The sequence below is a fragment of the Lineus longissimus genome, chromosome 10 (genome assembly GCF_910592395.1).
Source record: "Lineus longissimus chromosome 10, tnLinLong1.2, whole genome shotgun sequence".
NCBI classification, from domain to species: domain Eukaryota; kingdom Metazoa; phylum Nemertea; class Pilidiophora; order Heteronemertea; family Lineidae; genus Lineus; species Lineus longissimus.
In genome coordinates this window covers 9780833-9798211 of record NC_088317.1, presented here as the reverse complement: position 1 = coordinate 9798211, position 17379 = coordinate 9780833, and the positions used below count along the sequence as shown (strand labels likewise).

The following is a 17379-nucleotide window of genomic DNA, read 5'->3' as shown; positions in this document are numbered from 1 at the left end:
TCAGACTGGGGTAACGTGTCGCTGCGACTGAGCAGGGCCACTGGGGGTTTCTGGCAATGGAGCCCTGCCATGGCCTGAGCTTGATCTTCTCTGCCTCTTCGAAGCCCTATAGTCATGCGTTGGTGGTGGCTTCACTTCACTACCTAAAATAAAATGCACATAAACATTAAGCATAAAGCATTACTTTTCATTCTCTGACCGCTGCACTTCAGTGCTGTTCCCTGAACAAGAAATATATGTTAATATGCAGTTTTGTGCATGCAGTAGGAAGCCTTTGTTACCATTTAAGGAGACCAGGTCTGAGTTGCCCATTGGTCAGAGTTGTTTTCTCATAGATGTCCTCCACTGATAGAGGGGCACTCACAGTGGTCTTACGCAGCACACCAGGGGCAAGGAGTGGCCTTCAGTAGCACACCAGCAGATCTAAATTTGCAACATTTTTTTGTCTGGAAAGAGAGCTTACTTTTCTTAAGCTGCACCTCTACTGTACTTTTCGGCACCGTGGGGACCAGGATATTTTGAGCAACATAGTCCTGCATCGTCGTAGTCTTCGGTACACGCTCCTTTTTCCTTATGACTTGGCAATGTCCATGTGCTAGAGCAGATGAACGTGGACTCTCTAGTACTTTAATGCGATGTTGTTTCTCCAACTTGGAGGCTATTTGGTCGCTTGTTGACCTCATCAGGGCTGGCTTGTAGCCAATTGCGGTCATCATTTGATTTTTGGACGCTGTTTTGTCCTGGGTTGTTGTTTCTTCTATTTTTCTACCTAAAAATAAATTAGATGCATCAACATGATGATAAGCAATAAGCATTATGTATCATACTAACAAACCATTTATTTGGGTCAAAAAGGTGATAATCGGTGACAAGCGGGAGTGAACACATGGCCATGAGAAAGATCTTTCAAATTGAATATGTCAGACAACTATGCTGATTACGCTTGAGTCAGTTTATTTAACATATACACCAATGCTACCAGAGTGTGCATTTTCAGAGTTTTTCGGAACACGAATGACTTATGCACTAACTTTAACCCTTCCCCAGTTGATGATTCTGGTTATTTATGTGCATCATCATTCATAATGCTCGCAAATGTAGTCTAGGGAGTCCTAGCCATAGCGCGCACTGATACTTCATCATCGAATGATGGGATGTTTTCTCTGCGAGGTCTATCTAACATTGATATTTGCCATTAGATCGATCACATTTATAGGACCGAAAGAAAGAAATGATCAGGGATTTTAGTTGCTCAACTACAATCTATCATTTGCTTATATCTATCCTTTGCCTACTTTTAACAGACACTCGGCGGTGAAAGTCCTCCAAAACAATATCTGCAAGAACAGTGAACACATGGCCACTGTCATTAATGTTTTGAGGATCGTTCCTAACCCGCAGAAGAAGTTGCAATGTGGGGTAGTCAACATCATATAGATCTGCATATTTAATTTGGTTCTTTGTTTTCTGCTGCATTTCATCATCCTCATACAGCAAACGTTGATGTCCAGCTTTTGAAGACTGCTTGGCATCCCTAGTAAAGCTACACAATCGTCCATTTGTTTCTATTTCATCCAGGTAGAAATTTATCAAACCGTGCAGTCGGTCTTAAAATCGAAAAAAATATCATTTGAATTTCCTTCATGTCTATTTCCATCATTAATCAACAATGAAGTCATCATCCATATTGGAGTCTGCAAATGTGAGATAGTGTCAATTACATTTTGTGCGCTTTGAGGGTTGTTTTTGTTGAAATGAGTGTTACGGTCGATTGCAAGTCAACCTATAAAATTTGCATCCATGCAGCCTGTGGAAAGACGGTTCAGAAACTGATGACCAATAGCAAAACAGAACTGTTACTTACATTTCTTCGGCTGCAGAACTGCCAATCCCTCCGACGGCATGCCAAGCTTAGCCTCTGCCCATTTCGACATAGCTTCCTTTTTTGGGGGAATTGGAGGAACGTATATCTGTGCCTGCTCACACGAACTGGGCGATTCAGGCAATTGAGCCATGCCTTGGGCTGAACTGGATCTAACATTGATCGGTTGTTCTTTTAAAGTTGCATTATTCTGGGATGGTGGTACTTTGACATTCGTTCCTAAAATGAAGTTGTAATAGAAATGTAAGCCTACGATTGTAACAAAAGTAGGTGACTAGATCTAGGAGGAATGCATTGGGCACATATACAATTTAATACACTGATCTAAGTCGACCCTTCAGAGGTGACCTCCAATATCCAATAACAAACTGGGAGCCAAGTTGAGTGCCTTTACGATATTTAGCACACAATGTTTTCAATTATCAGTAAAAGGGCATATAGATGTTGAATTGCTGTGCTTTAAAGGCGGTACGCTCACCAGCCCCAAGTAAGGGTCAGGGTTTGGTCGTGTGTGTTCTTGGGTTCCCTGGCTTCAAATCCAAAAGTGGTGTGCCAGGCAAAAAAGGCCTCTCGGAAATAATTGATTGCTTCTCTGATTTGAATATGGGCTGGGTGACATCTGTCCATTGGATGTGATTGTGCTATTGATTGAAAGGACTGATGATATCAGTTAGACAAGTAAGATGACTTATAAAAACAAGTCAATGAAGATTAGCAAATGATTGCTCTACTCACGTTTCTTAGCTTGCAGAACAGCTGGTGTGTAAGACGCCACAGATACCTGAGTAGTTTCACTGTGACCCGTGTGCATTGTAACAGAATGGGTAACTTGGCTCTCTGCCATGGGTGGCATACTCTGGGATTCTTGCAATGGAACCGTGCCTTGTGATGAGCTGGCTCCGATATAGGTCTTTTGCCTTTCGATAGCCATACTGGTCTGGTTGGGTCTGACCTTTTTCCCTGTAATGAATTAACACGTGCCTATGAATACCAGGAAACGACCGATACTGCATGTAATCAGAACGATGTGGCTGTTAGAGGTGATGTGCTATTGACAAGGTGAGGTGAGAGTAATATTTCTGTGATTGTCTATGCCTTTAGGAACTTGAAAACTTACATGTAAACAGTCATAAATGTAATTGGGATCAAATCACTTTCTTTGATTTTTGACCAACTAGGTGCTCATTATTTCTCCGTTCAGACAACAACAGGTTGTTGATCGACGACTTCATTCGTCTAAAATAGTGATTTCTATATTTGCTGCAAAGCGATAAGGATAAACATGGTCGAACCACTATTTGAATTTCTTAGGTTGCGCAAGATCTATACACAAGATGCCAGGGGATGCTGAGTTGAGTGGACCCGAGCATTCTGGTGACCCACTTTCTCTTTTCTTCAAACTTTTGGAAATGTGCGGGAAGCAGTTAAACAAGTCAATGACGATTAGCAAAGGATTGCTTTACTCACGTTTCTTAGCTTGCACAACAGCTGGTGTGTGAGACGCCACGGGGACCTGAGTAGTTTCACTGTGACCCGTGTGCATTGTAACAAATGGGGTAACTTGGCTCTGTGCCAGGGAACGCATGCTTTGGGGTTCTTGCAATGGAACCGTGCCTTGTGCTGAGCTGGCTTCGATATTGGTCTTTTGCCTTTCGATAGCCATACAGTGCTGGCTGAGCGGTTGTCTGACTTTTTTACCTGTAATAAATATACATCTACTTATGACAACCAGGAAACGACCGATACTGTATGTTATCACAACGAAGTGGTTGATAGAGGTGATGTTCTATTGACAAGGTAAGGTGAGAGTAATATTGTCTTTGCATCATCGTTCATGAGGACTGACAAGAAAAAGGTCATGACCGTAATCGGGGTTGAATTCATTCCCTCGCATTTTGCAGCAAATTATACCAAACAAGTAGCTCATTATTTCTCCATTTAGACAACAAGAGGTTGTTGATCAACGACTTGTCTTGTATTTGTCTAAAACATCTATACGCTCGATGATGTAATTTTACAGCCAGGGGATGCTGAGTAGAGTGGACCCGAGCAATTAAAACATCATTCACTGGTGACCCACTTTCTCTTTTTTCTTCAAACTTTTGGAAATGTGTAGGAAGCAGTCCACTGTTTTGCATAGGCTGGGTGGCAGTTTTTCCGTCAATTGGATGTGATTGTGTAATTGATTGAAAGTGCTGATTATATCATTAAGTAAGATGATTTATCAAACAAGTCAATGACATTTAGCAAAATATTGCTCTACTCACGTTTCCTAGCTTGCACAACAGCTGGTGTGTGAGACGCAACGGGGACCTGAGTAGTTTCACTGTGACCTGTAGGCATTGTAACGAACGGGGTTACTTGGCTCTGTGCCGTGGGAGGCATACTTTGGGATTCTTGCAATTGAGCCATGCCTTGTGCTGAGCTGGCTCCGATATGGGTCTTTTGCCTTTCGATAGCCATACTGGTCTGGTTGGGTGGTGGTCTGACCTTTTTACCTGTAATGAATTTGCATGTTTTTATGAATACAATGAAACGACTGCAACTGCATGTTATCACAACGATGTTGCTGATCGAGGTGATATTGACAGGACGAGGTGAGAATGATATGATTCTTTGTTATTAATTACTTATACATGAATGCTTACATGAAAATAGTCATCAATAAAATCGGGATTAAATTCATGCTTTCGAACTACAAAGTAAATTCAACACTCTGACGCCAGGAAATGCTGAGTAGTAAGGACTCGAACCATGGGATGCTGAGTAGTGTGGACTCGAACCATAGGATGTTGAGTAGAGTGGACCCGAGCAAAGGGATGCTGAGCAGTCAGTGCGGACCCGAGCACTGAAGACCTCATTCTTTAGGTACCTCTTTTATTTTACTTAAAGCTTTAAAGAATGTGACTCTGTGTTTGTTCTGCTTTGAGCCGAACTGGATCTATAAATGTTTCCTTTACGTTTTATACTTAGACTGCAAGCCGGAAGGACCGACAACATGAGACTGCCATTATTCGCAAGCCGGAAGGACCGACAACATGAGACTGCCATTAATCAACTCATCACTGAGATCACTCAAATGCGACGTGACGACACAAAAAAATCAAGACCACTGCTACTTACATTTTTTGGGCTGTATGGCTGTTGAACTCTCCATAGCCATGGTGACCTTTGAATTGCGAACCTGATCATTTGTCGTTTCAGATGGATCCTTCTTTTTCTTGCAGACTGGGGTAACGTGTCGCTGCGACTGAGCAGGGCCACTGGGGGTTTCTGGCAATGGAGCCCTGCCATGGTCTGAGCTTGATCTTCTCTGCCTCTTTGAAGCCCTATAGTCATGCGTTGGTGGTGGCTTCACTTCACTACCTAAAATAAAATGCACATAAACATTAAGCATTAAGCATTACTTTTCATTCTCTGACCGCTGCACTTCAGTGCTGTTCCCTGAACAAGAAATATATGTTAATATGCAGTTTTGTGCATGCAGTAGGAAGCCTTTGTTACCATTTAAGGAGACCAGGTCTGAGTTGCCCATTGGTCAGAGTTGTTTTCTCATAGATGTCCTCCACTGATAGAGGGGCACTCACAGTGGTCTTACGCAGCACACCAGGGGCAAGGAGTGGCCTTCAGTAGCACACCAGCATATCTAAATTTGCAACATTTTTTTTTCAAGTCTGGAAAGACAGCTTACTTTTCTTTGGTTGCACCTCTACTGCACTTTTCGGCACCATGGGGACCAGGGTAGTCTGAGAATTATAGTCATGCGTCCTGGAAGTCTTCGGCACACGTTCCTTTTTCTTTAAGACTTGGCAATGTCCATGTGCGAGAGCAGATGAAAATGAACTCTCTGGTACTTTAATGAGATGTTGTTTCTCCAACTTGGAGGCTACTTGGTCGCTTGTCGACTTCATCAGGGCTGGCCTGTAGTCGATTTCGGTCATCGCTTGATTTTCGGACGCCGTTTTGTCCTGGGTTGTTGTTGCTTCTATTTTCCTACCTAAAATTTAATTAGATGCATCAAGCATAAAGCATTATGTTCTTTACTTACAAACTATTTCTCCTGGTCTAAAAAATGATAATCGGTGACAAGTGGGAATATTGACTACTGATTAGTTGATTAATGGAACGCTAAAAAAAAGAGCATATTAAGGAAAATCTTTCAAATTGAATATGTTAGACAACAATGCTGACTATTAGCAAAATTAAACTGCTACTTACCTTTCTGAGTCTGCACAACTGCCGATCCCTCTGATGACATGGGGACCGTAGCCTCTGCGAACTTCGATATAGTTTCCCTTTTCTTGAGAATCAAAGGAACGCGTATTTGTGCCTGGTCATACAAACTGGGCGATTCAGGCAATTGAGCCACGCCTTGGGCTGAACTGGATCTAACATCGGTCTGCTGTTCTTTTAAAGTTGCATTATTCTTGGATGGTGGTACTTTGACATTCGTTCCTAAAATAAAGTTGTAGTAATATTGTTAGCCTAAGATTGTAGGTGACTAGATCTAGGAGGAATGCATTAGGCACATATACAACTTGATACACTGATCGAACTCGACTCCTCAGCGGTGACCTCCAATGTCTAACAGACTGGGAGCCCAGTTTAGTTCGTTTACATTATTTACCACACAATGTTTTCATTTATCAGCAAAAGGTCCTCAGCGGTGACCTCTAATGTCGAACAGACTGGGAGCCCAGTTTAGTTCGTTTACAATATTTACCACACAATGTTTTCATTTATCAGCAAAAAGTCATTACTAATAGATTTTGCATTCCTGGGCTTCAGAGACGGTACGCTCACCAGCCCCCCAGTCAGGCTTGGGGTGTGGTCGTGTGTGTTCTTGGGTTAGTGGTGTGCCAGGCAAAAAAAGGCCAATCGGAAATAATTGATTGCTTCAATGATTTGAACATGGGCTGGGCGACAGTACATCTGTCAATTGGATGTGATTGTGTAATTCATTGAAAGGACTGATGATATCAGTCGGTGAGATGACTTACAAAAACAAGTCAATGGCGATTAGCAAATGATTGCTCTACTCACGTTTCGTAGCTTGCGCAAGAGCAGGTTTGCGTGACGCCACGGGGACCTGAGTAATTTCACTTTGATCCCTGTGCATTGTAACAAACGGGGTAACTTGGCTCTGCGCTGAAGGCATTCTTTGGTTTTCTCCCAATGGAGCCGTGCCTTGTGCTGAGCTGGCTCCGATATAGGTATTTTGCCTTTCGATAGCCATACTGGTCTGGTTGGGTGGTGGTCTGATTTTCTTACCTGTAATGAATAAACATGTGCTTACATGGCTTGTGAATACCAGGAAACGACCAATACTGCATGTAATCACAACGATGTTGCTGATTAAGGTGATATTGACAAGGTGAGGCGAGAGTGATAATTCTGTGATTGTCTATGCTTTAACGTACATAAAAACTCATACGAAAACAGTCATTAACGTAATCGGGATCGAATTCATATCTTCGATTTTTTAAGTAAATTTTAACCAACTAAGTGAAGTGCTCATTATTTCTCCGTTAAGACAACAAGAGGTTGTTGATGTAGGATTTAATTTGTCTGACACAGTAATTTCCATATGTGCTGCATAGTGATAAGGAAAAACAAGTAGTGAGCCGCTATTCATATTTCTTAGGCTGGTCAATTAACTTCTATATACTCTGATGCCAGGGGATGCTGAGTAGTGTGGACCCGAGCAATTGGGACCTCATTCTCTGGTGACCCACTTTCATTTTTTTTAAAGTGTAGGAAGCAGTTAACTGTTTCGCATGGGCTGGGTGGCAGTACATCTGTCAATTTGATGTGATTGTGTTATTGATTGAAAGGGCTGGTGATATCAGTTAGTAAGATGATTTATCAAAACAAGTCAATGACATTTAGCACAATATTGCTCTACTCACGTTTCTTAATTTGCACAACAGCTGGTGTGTGAGGCGCCACGGGGACCTGAGTAGTTTCACTGTGACCTGTAGGCATTGTAACAAACGGGGTAACTTGGCTCTGTGCCGTGGGAGGCATACTTTGGGTTTCTCCCAATGGAACCGTGCCCTGTGCTGAGCTGGCTCCGATAGCTGTCCTTTGCCTTTCGATAGCCATAATGTTCCGGTTGGTTTGTGGCCTGACCTTTTTACCTGTAATGAATTTACATGTGCCTATGAATACCAGGAAACGACCGAAACTGCATGTAGATCACAATACGATGTTGCTGTTAGAGGTGACATTAACAAGGTGAGGTAAGAATGATATTTCTGTGATTGGCTATGCTTTGGCGTACACGAAAACTCACATGAAGTAAGTCATTAACGAAATCAAGGTTGAATTCATTCCTTCGAATTTCAAAGCACTCTGAAGACAGGGTATGCAGAGTAGTGTGGACTCAATCAATTATAAGACCGCATTATCATCTGCTTTGAGCTGAACTGGATCTATGAACGTTTCCTTTACGTTAAACACTTAGGCTGCAAACCAGAAATATTGGCTCGACACGCACAACATGATACTGCCATTAATCAACTCATACTGAGGTGAAATGTAATTTGTATATGTAAAATGATTGTTAAATGCCACTCTGCATAAAGCATCGAGATCACTCAAATGCGACGTGAAGACACAAAATACCAACTTATTATGCTCATCCCCAGAGAGTCAGATTGGTTATCAACACATTCAGTACTTACATATTTTTGGCTGCATGGCTGTTGTACTCTCTACAGCAATTGTGACCTTTGAAGTGCGGACCTGATCATTCGTTGTTTCTGATGGCTCCTTCTTGTTCTTGCAGACTGGGGTAACGTGTCTCTGCACCTGAGCAGGGCAATTGTGGGTTTCTGGCAATGAAGCCCCGTCATGGCCTGAGCTTGATCTTCTCTGCCTCTTCGAAGCCCTATATTCATGCGTTGGTCGTGGTTTCATTTTACTACCTAAAATGAAATGCACATAAACATTAAGCATTACTTTCATTCTCTGACCGTTTAAACTCAGTGCTGTACCAAGAAAAAGAAATATATGATAATTTGCAGTTTCGTGTATGGAGGAGGACGCCTTGTGCAACCAATTATTAAATGAGACCAGGGATGAGTTGCCCATTGGTCATTTTCTCATAGATGTCCTCCACTGATCGATGTCTTCCACTGATAGCGGGACACTCACAGTGGTCTTATGTAATACACCAGGGGCAATTAGTGGCCTTCAGTAGCACATCAGCAGATCTAAAACTTCGCAACATTTTTTTTTCAAGTCAGGAAAGTCAGCTCACCTTTCCTAGGTTGCACAACAACTGCACTTTTCGGCACCATGGGGACCAGGGTAGTTTGAGCAATGCAGTCTTGCGCCGTCGTAGTCTTCGATTCACGTTCCTTTTTCTTTATGACTTGGCAATGTCCCTGTGTGAGAGCAGATGAACGTGAACTCTCTGGTACTTGAATGTGGTATTGTTTCTCCATTTTGGAGGCTACTTGGTCGCTTGTCGACTTCATCAGGGCTGGCCTGTAGCCGTTTTCGGTCGTCGCTTGATTCTTGGACGCCGTTTTGTCCTCGGTTGTTGTTGCTTCTATGTTCCTACCTGAAAATAAGTTAATTAGATGCATCAATCAATAAGCATTATGTTTTGTATTTACAAATCATTTGTTTTGGTCTAGACAGTGATAATCTGTGACGAGTGGGATATTGACTACTGGTTGGTTGATTTATGGACCGCTCAAAATAGCACAAGAAGGACCTTTTATATTGAATATGTTAGACAACTATGCTGATTCCTCTTGTAGCCCAGATTCTGTGGTTACTTAGATGAAATATGTCTCATCTGAGTGGCTGAGTTCAGTGGCAGACCGAATTCCTTCTCAAACAACCCAATACTTCCTTGGCTGTAGAAATGGTGAGTGGATCATTTTATTTGACATCCAATATAAAGCAACCCGTGTATATTAATGGTATCACAATGTTGTTCACCACATTCAGTTTGACCTGATCACCATCAGAACACGAATGACTTTTGCACAAATTCCGACCCCTGATGATTCTGGTTATGTCATCGGTTGTCATAAGGGGGTCCTCGCCGAATAGGGCGTTATCTCTGCTAGGTCTATCTACAATTATATTGTTAAATGCCATTAGATCACATAGGACCGAAAGAAAACAATGATCAGCGATTTTAGTTGCTCATTCAACTACAATCTATCCTTTGCTTAAACAACAAACATTCTTACCCTCCGATTTATCATTCTTTTGTTTCATATGTTGGTCAGGGTAGTCAGATGGTGTTTGAATACCTGTACGAGATGTATCATTCTGAAAGATTAGCAAAAAAACGAACATGTCACACATTCCAGTCATTCAGTCTCTCCCTCTGTCAGTCAATTAAAAACGCTCTCAGGAGACGTTTGATACTACATTTATTTCACTCGCATTGCATGCATAGTCACGTGCTCATGGACTTACAGCACACTGAAATCCATCATGGTGTAATATTAAATCTTTTTAATAAAAGTCCAATATTTAAGCTTTAATACAACAAAACTGCCCCCCCCCCCTTACGTGAGACTGCAGTATCTTCACTTTTTGGCGAAATTGAGATTTTCTTTGACATATTAAAAGTAGGCCTACCCAAGTGACCGAAATGTTTCCCTGGTAGCTGAGGATACCTATATTCTGTTGTGCAGTCCTTCAGTAAGCCTTTTAACCCAAAGTCTGACCATTAAGCCATGCGGAAGGAGTTTCCTGCAATTATTGATTACTAGGCCTACGTAAGCTTACCTTTTGAGATCGCCAAGGTAGATCATCTACTCCATAGTCATAGCGTAGTTCTTCGCCAATGTTTATATCACGTTTGGCAAAAAGACAGAGGGCTGGACTCCCGTCTGCTGCTAAAACCTTTTTCATTAGGCAGTTGTCTGCACCATTCCACGCGTCGTTTGCCAGCCTCCCTAGTGTGCCAGTGTCTTTGGTGGCATCAACACTATAAAGAAACAAGATGACATTGTAAATGTCTGATGGTTCCCGATGTGCTGAATGTTGAAATAAAGTTCTGTTGACACTAGTTTTAATTCGAATTGAATTTAAACCTTAATTCGTATTAAGTGTTCACACTGAAAACGGTGTGGCACGATGCGGAACCGTTTTATCGACATCAGTTTTTGATTCGAATAGACCATATCAGGGTAACAGGTGGCACCACATGACGGCAGAAAAGACGTCTCCAAATTGTTTTCAACGTTATTCCTCTAATGACGTGGCATACTGATCGCATTGTCCGCAGCTGCTTTACTACAGTCAGGTGATGCCACCTTTTACCCTGATAAAGTCTAATAGAATAGTCTATATCACTCCGCTAGAGGCCGTGGACGTATGCTACTAGATGGCGACACATGACAGGACAAAAAGGAGAATCTGGCGGGCTTCTAATGGTTTTAACGAAGGATTACAGGTTGCAGATAAGACTTGTTATGGTCATGAACCATGAAAAAAACACTCGTGGAAATGCATGAAAAGAGAGATTAAGTTTTCTTCCGATATTATTGACGACTTGCGATTCTGGCTCCATGTTATGCTGATGTCAGGTCGACCTTGCGACGGGCACAGATCAGGCGCCGACGGACATTTTTGGATCACTCTGCGTCTGACCCACGAAGTCGTGGAAGAAATCAGTCGGCGATTCGGTTAGACATGACAAGACTTGCGCCTCACTATGGCACAGATCAGTTACCGATGGAAAAGATCACGAATCGCAAGAGTTCATCATGTTTTGCGCCCCGACGGATCATGTTTCCGACGGGGCTTACGAAATCTTGCAATTGTGCTGAAGGTGTTCCATTGTAGTCAACCAATGAACCAGGAGCATAGGCCGATCCATGCCACTGGCCAAATAGCTGCCGAACAATGTGTTTGTGTTTGTTTTATGCAAGCTAAATCTGCTCACGAGTAATCTAACCAGCATAAAAGCTGATTCAGGTATAAGGTATATTCCAATTGCCTGCTACTTATACACAGACACCAGTACAGGTTTCACATTATCTAACTGCCCTATTACCTTTCTGAATGCCATTCATGTGCACTGGGAACAAAGGCGACTCTGAATCAGCTGATGATCTACAATTCATCTTTACATAATTATATAGAGCACATCGTTTGACACACCTTAGCATTAATGAGTCACATAATATTGAGTCTTATTGTCCTGACACGCCCCGGCATATTGGGTAACACATAACTCGGTTCTAAAAGGCAACAGTCCAGCGAATGATTAACTCACGCAAGCCACACTTCCCGCATCGAATAAATCAGTAAAAGACATGGTCCCCATTCAGACAATGCGAAAGTGACGATGCCAGGCCAGCCAAGCCAAGCCTGGCAAAGATCAATGTGTTATTCAACGCCATCGGAACTCTGCCGGCCATTGGTGCACCGAACACAATGGGAATCGGCCAGTCATGGTGCTCAAGGTGGACCATGCATATCCTACAGTTACCTTTTAGAACCGAACCTACGGTATTTTGTATTATAACGCTATAAACATAAAACAGATAGTGTCCTTGCAAAGGCTCATGGCACAGTCAGTCATTCAATTAACAGTGCCTCTTAACAAAGGCCTACATCAATATTACTTCATTATTAATTCTGTACAATATTATACAATGTGCACAGCCAATTGTTACCATGTACTGGACTGCCTGATGTATAAAACTGAATATTTTGAAAGACTCCTTTGAAAGTGTGAATACCTTGAAAGTGGTACCTATTATTAAAGCAACTAGCATAAACTTGTGGCGAGCACATAGCTGTTTTCTGGGGTGGTGTATGGTGTCCCAACTAAACGCTAAAATCGCCAGCGCGCCTGCGTTGTGCACATGCGCCGTGCACCCTGTGTGATTTACCGAATCATAACCCTGCCAGCAATTTTCTGTGGTCCAGCAGTGGCCTCCAGGTGGTCCACCCAAAGTTGATGCTTAGGAATGCGTTGTAAGGCCGATTCCCCTTTCTTAATGTGAATGGAGTGAAACTGACGCAGTATCGGTTGTATAGGGCCTATGATGTGATGAGCATTTTCAACCAAACACAACCCTCAGAATATTGGGTTGTCAGACAAATGCAGACTAGCAGACTTGCAGACTGCAGACTGCAGACCATGCAGACTAAGCTTTTATAAAATGTACAATATTCATGATAGCCAACGGTACGCCGAAAATCATGTTCAAACGTCGTTTTTCAAAACAATAAGGTGTGTTTTGGAGGGGGACCCGGCAGTAGGGAGCCCCAAGACCCTTCATACCCTTTGTTTGGTGTCGCTACATGTACGTCTGCACACGCCTTTCACTTCTGTAAAAAACATGGTCCACCTTTGTTGTGGGCCCTGATTAAACATGAAAGGGGAACAGGATCAAACACATTCTGAGATTGGATGTATATGCATAGTATGTTAACAACTCCCCTCCCCCGCCCCGCCGTCAGCGGAGGAAATCGACTAGCGGTCTAGTCTCAGGTCCACGCCAGAAAACTTTAGACTGGTGATATTCAGCGAGCCGCTCTCTATGTAATGTATTGGCATAATGTTGGACGGCGAGCCGCTCTCTGCACAAATACTCTTCGGGAGGACTGCACGAGCTGGCTGTCTATGCAGTTGTCAAAATGAACCTTGCTCAGCGAGCCCGTAATGAATATTCATGAGTATTAATTACGACAGTTGCAGCGTATTAATTACAACAGTTGGACTCCGAACCCGCCATAATGTTTCTTGTAACAGCTGGCATGCGCAGATTGACCGTAGGGGTTAGCGGCACGCCGTCCAGACATGAAAAACTTGAACAAACGGCTTTTGCACGGCGAGCCGTTATTTACACAGATTCACCTAATTTACATAATTTAGGCTGTGATACTTTGTTCAGTTGGTCGGGTATAGGACTTGGCAGTCGCTTTCCATTTAAATAGTTTGTTTAATTTTGTAGTTGATTAGTAGAAAAAGGGTTTATCACGCACATTGGGCAATTTTGCTGGAAATAACCACTCAAAATCAATGACTGCAAATTCGAACTGAAGGCAATTAGGCCGCCATTTCATGAATATTTAAATAATGGCTCTCCGAGAAAGGTAAAAATGGAAGGACTGCAGAGAGAGCCCGGCTCGCTCTATCAGTACGGGAAAGCACCTAAAATTCATAACGTATCCTTAATTTGCACCGTTTCCAATTTTGACGACGGTGCAAGCGCCATCTTGTCAGTGAATACATTTCCCTCAGTTGCTGAGTCAAATTCTCATATCATGTAGGGGGAGCCCATTATGAATATTTATTACTTCCACAGTGAAGCTAAGATAATGAGCTACGATATTTAGCCACGCCTTCGAGGCTTGCACTGTATACATTTGTACAGAAGACAGGAATTTCAGACGCAGTGTGACGTGGTGGTCGGAAAATCCCTTATGCGCACGTGGTGTATAATTGCCGCATTAAAATATTGATTTTGAATGAAAGATAGGTTTCGGGGGGACAATTTAAGCACTAAGATTTTTATATCTGTCGCTGGATTATTGAGAAAAAAGCGTCAGAAACTGCAGGTACAGTTGTGCGCCAAAACCCTTCCTAAGTACCCATTCATTGCTCCATACTTTCCAATTATATTGCTAAATGATCAGCGACTCTCCCTTCTACTAATTTCTCCTTGAAGACAAAGGTTAATCTCATGTTCAGCATCTCTGTAAGCCAGAGACTAAGGATTTCGTTTTATTTTGATCTGGTAGCATGGAGTATCGAAAATATGCTACGCTCTCGTCATTCTGTGACGTCATCATACACATTTCTTGTAAAGCACCTCAAAAACATCTTCAAATATCACAAGAAATACACTCAAAAATAGCAACAGTTTTATGTTTCAAGGTGATCAGATCTTGACCTCAAACCTTCAAAGTCACTGCATAATCTAAACTGCCACCTATCATAGGCATAGGTTAAGGCTCCACAACTCAACCCCTTCGACAGACCGAGATAGGAGAGGATGCCTGCTTCATCACTTTCGACCTTGCCCTTGACGTTTGACCTTCAAAGCATCACAGAAGATATAGATTGGCATGTTGTTCCCGTGTCATAGACTAAACAGTTGAAATATCAGTGGTTTCATTGGCAGGTGATTTGACCTTGACCTTGACCTCTGACCTTCAAGGTCATTGCATAACCTGAATGGGCAACCTCAATAACCTGGGCATAGGTGAAGGTTCCATGACTCTACTCCTCCCACAGACCGAGATAGTTCAAATTATCAAAATTGATATATGAAAATCTCATGATATCTTAATGATCCAAATGCCTGACACTGTACATTTTCATGTCATTTAACTCTTTGGTAACTACACATTACCTAGACTTGGTTGCACATTGCTAACTTACTCAGATGTCAAGATATCTCAAAATATCAAATTCGATATATCAATATCACCATGACCCTGATAACTGAGATTGAATTTGATGCACTCATTGAAATCAGGCACATCAATAACCTAGGGTAGACCTTGTTTCCAAACTTCTAACTAGAATAGGGACAGAGATATTAGCATCTGAAAAGTGTGACAGACAAAATCTCACATCTCAAAATGTCAATTTCACCATGATCCCCGTGTCGTAAGTTGACAATGATGGGCTCATTAGATTGCTAGTGTCCACAAACCTAGGGGTAGGAACTGTTTCTAGACCTCTAACCCTCATTTTAACTGAGCTGTGACAGTCATAAGACTGGACAGACACACACACACACAGACACACAGACACACACACACACAGACACACACACACACAGACAGACACCATGACCAAACACAATATGGTTCCTGTTCTGAAAGAACCAGGAACCATAATAAATGTGTAATAAAGTGGTAATACATAGACAGGCCACACTTAATACTGGCGACTGGGGAGGGGGGGGGTGAATTATATTGATCGGGTAAGAACATCTGTGACTGCCGAGAATGACATTTGCAAATATTCAGTACAGCCATATAGGGAGTGTAGTGAGATCAAACTTGAGATATCTTCCTAGACTACAAGTCAGTCGATCAGGTGCTGCACATGATATTTACCATAGGGTGCTAGTGTTGTGTTTGAAATAAAACATGAAGGAGCCTTTCTTTTTCTTGTCGTAGGTTTTCTCTCGACGCCGTGCCTCATCTTCTTTGATTAAAACGCCGTGATAGACGAGCAAGAAGGAGCCTTTGAAATGCTTCCTGCAGGCGAATACGCCCCAACCTAGAAGTAGATTATTATTGAATAGAACAATAAAAATGTAAAGGCTGGCAAATGGATAACAAGCAGTTGTCACACCGGTGGCCCAGTGGTAGCGCGTCGGTTTTGTGATCGGAAGGTCGTTGGCTCGATACCCGACCGACGAGTCGTTACTATGTTTCTCCTACTGGTTAAGTTCAAGACGTACGGCCGCTGAGGGGCTCCTAGTGAAACCCCTCATTGATTTCTCTGGATTCTGAAATAATAATAATCCAAAGCGCTGGGACGAGCTGTGAAAATAGATGAAGTTATCATTATTACCGGCATTTAACATCTTGATTATATGAAATGAATTACTGAGCTGTTTCACTAAGGCTATTAACCCACTGCACTTTTGACATTTACTTGGCTAGGCGCCACCCATAAGGACGCAGGGTGATGTTGGCTATACCACTATGGATTCGCCGCAGAGCAGACCAATCTCCAATAAAGGAAGAGTTGGGGACAAGCATTAGCATTCATGAGAGTAGGGCCCAATTGTTTTTGGTAGCGTGGAAAAAAACTTATCAACGTTTCAGTCATGTACACTCATGGTCAAAAGTTTATGGACACCAGTTATTGCACATTTTCTCAGAAACGGCTGATCCTCTTGAACCCAAATTGTTACCACTGGTGAAAAAACTCCTTGGCTATCGAATGATATCATAGTTCATATCAAAGTTATTACATAATTTTGAGAGGCGTGTATTTTTTACTTTTTTGTTGAAGGATTTTTCAAAATCAAAGTAATCTGGCATCATACAGATAACAATGCTTAGACTTTCTGTGAAGAAATTTTTTGAAAATATCATTTACTTTTCATGATGTATCAAAATATCAAAGTGTTGAGATTCTGAAAATTTTGAGATTTTTCTGATTTTTCGATATATCCTGGTAGTACACATGTCCCCTGAATGATTGGTGAATTTTTCTTATTTTCAACTAAAGGAACATCTCAGAACTATGATTTGAAAATTTTAATACTTCCCAGTATCGACCTTTTCTCAGCAATATGAGTTGCTAGCTGGGCTAAATTGGTGCCAATCCTTAATTGGGTATGACTTCTCAATGATACAGTTGCAAAAACCCCAAAAATATCAAAATATCAGAATTTTTATTTTTTAATACATCTCAAAACTGAAATGAGATTTTTCATTTGTTTCACAGATAGTCTTAAGGTATAATGTAGGGTAAATTTGGGTTTGAAAAATCAATTCACAAAAAAGTGAAAAATAGATGCCTCTCAAAATTA

General features: G+C 41.9%; 1 protein-coding gene across 1 annotated transcript; it reads right to left on the bottom strand.

The window, feature by feature from the left end:
• On the bottom strand, nt 1-11058 carry LOC135494559 (mucin-6-like). The gene is made up of 15 exons (XM_064782648.1): nt 10643-11058; nt 10096-10177; nt 9147-9452; nt 8569-8811; nt 7792-8022; nt 6926-7153; nt 6101-6337; nt 5574-5879; nt 5006-5248; nt 4150-4380; nt 3350-3580; nt 2618-2842; nt 1865-2101; nt 464-769; nt 1-143 (listed from the first exon to the last, which is right to left on the bottom strand). Exons 1-15 carry the CDS (start codon nt 10766-10768, stop codon nt 1-3), a joined length of 3375 nt encoding a protein of 1124 aa, XP_064638718.1. The 5' UTR covers nt 10769-11058.
• Nucleotides 11059-17379: the final 6321 nt, after the last annotated feature.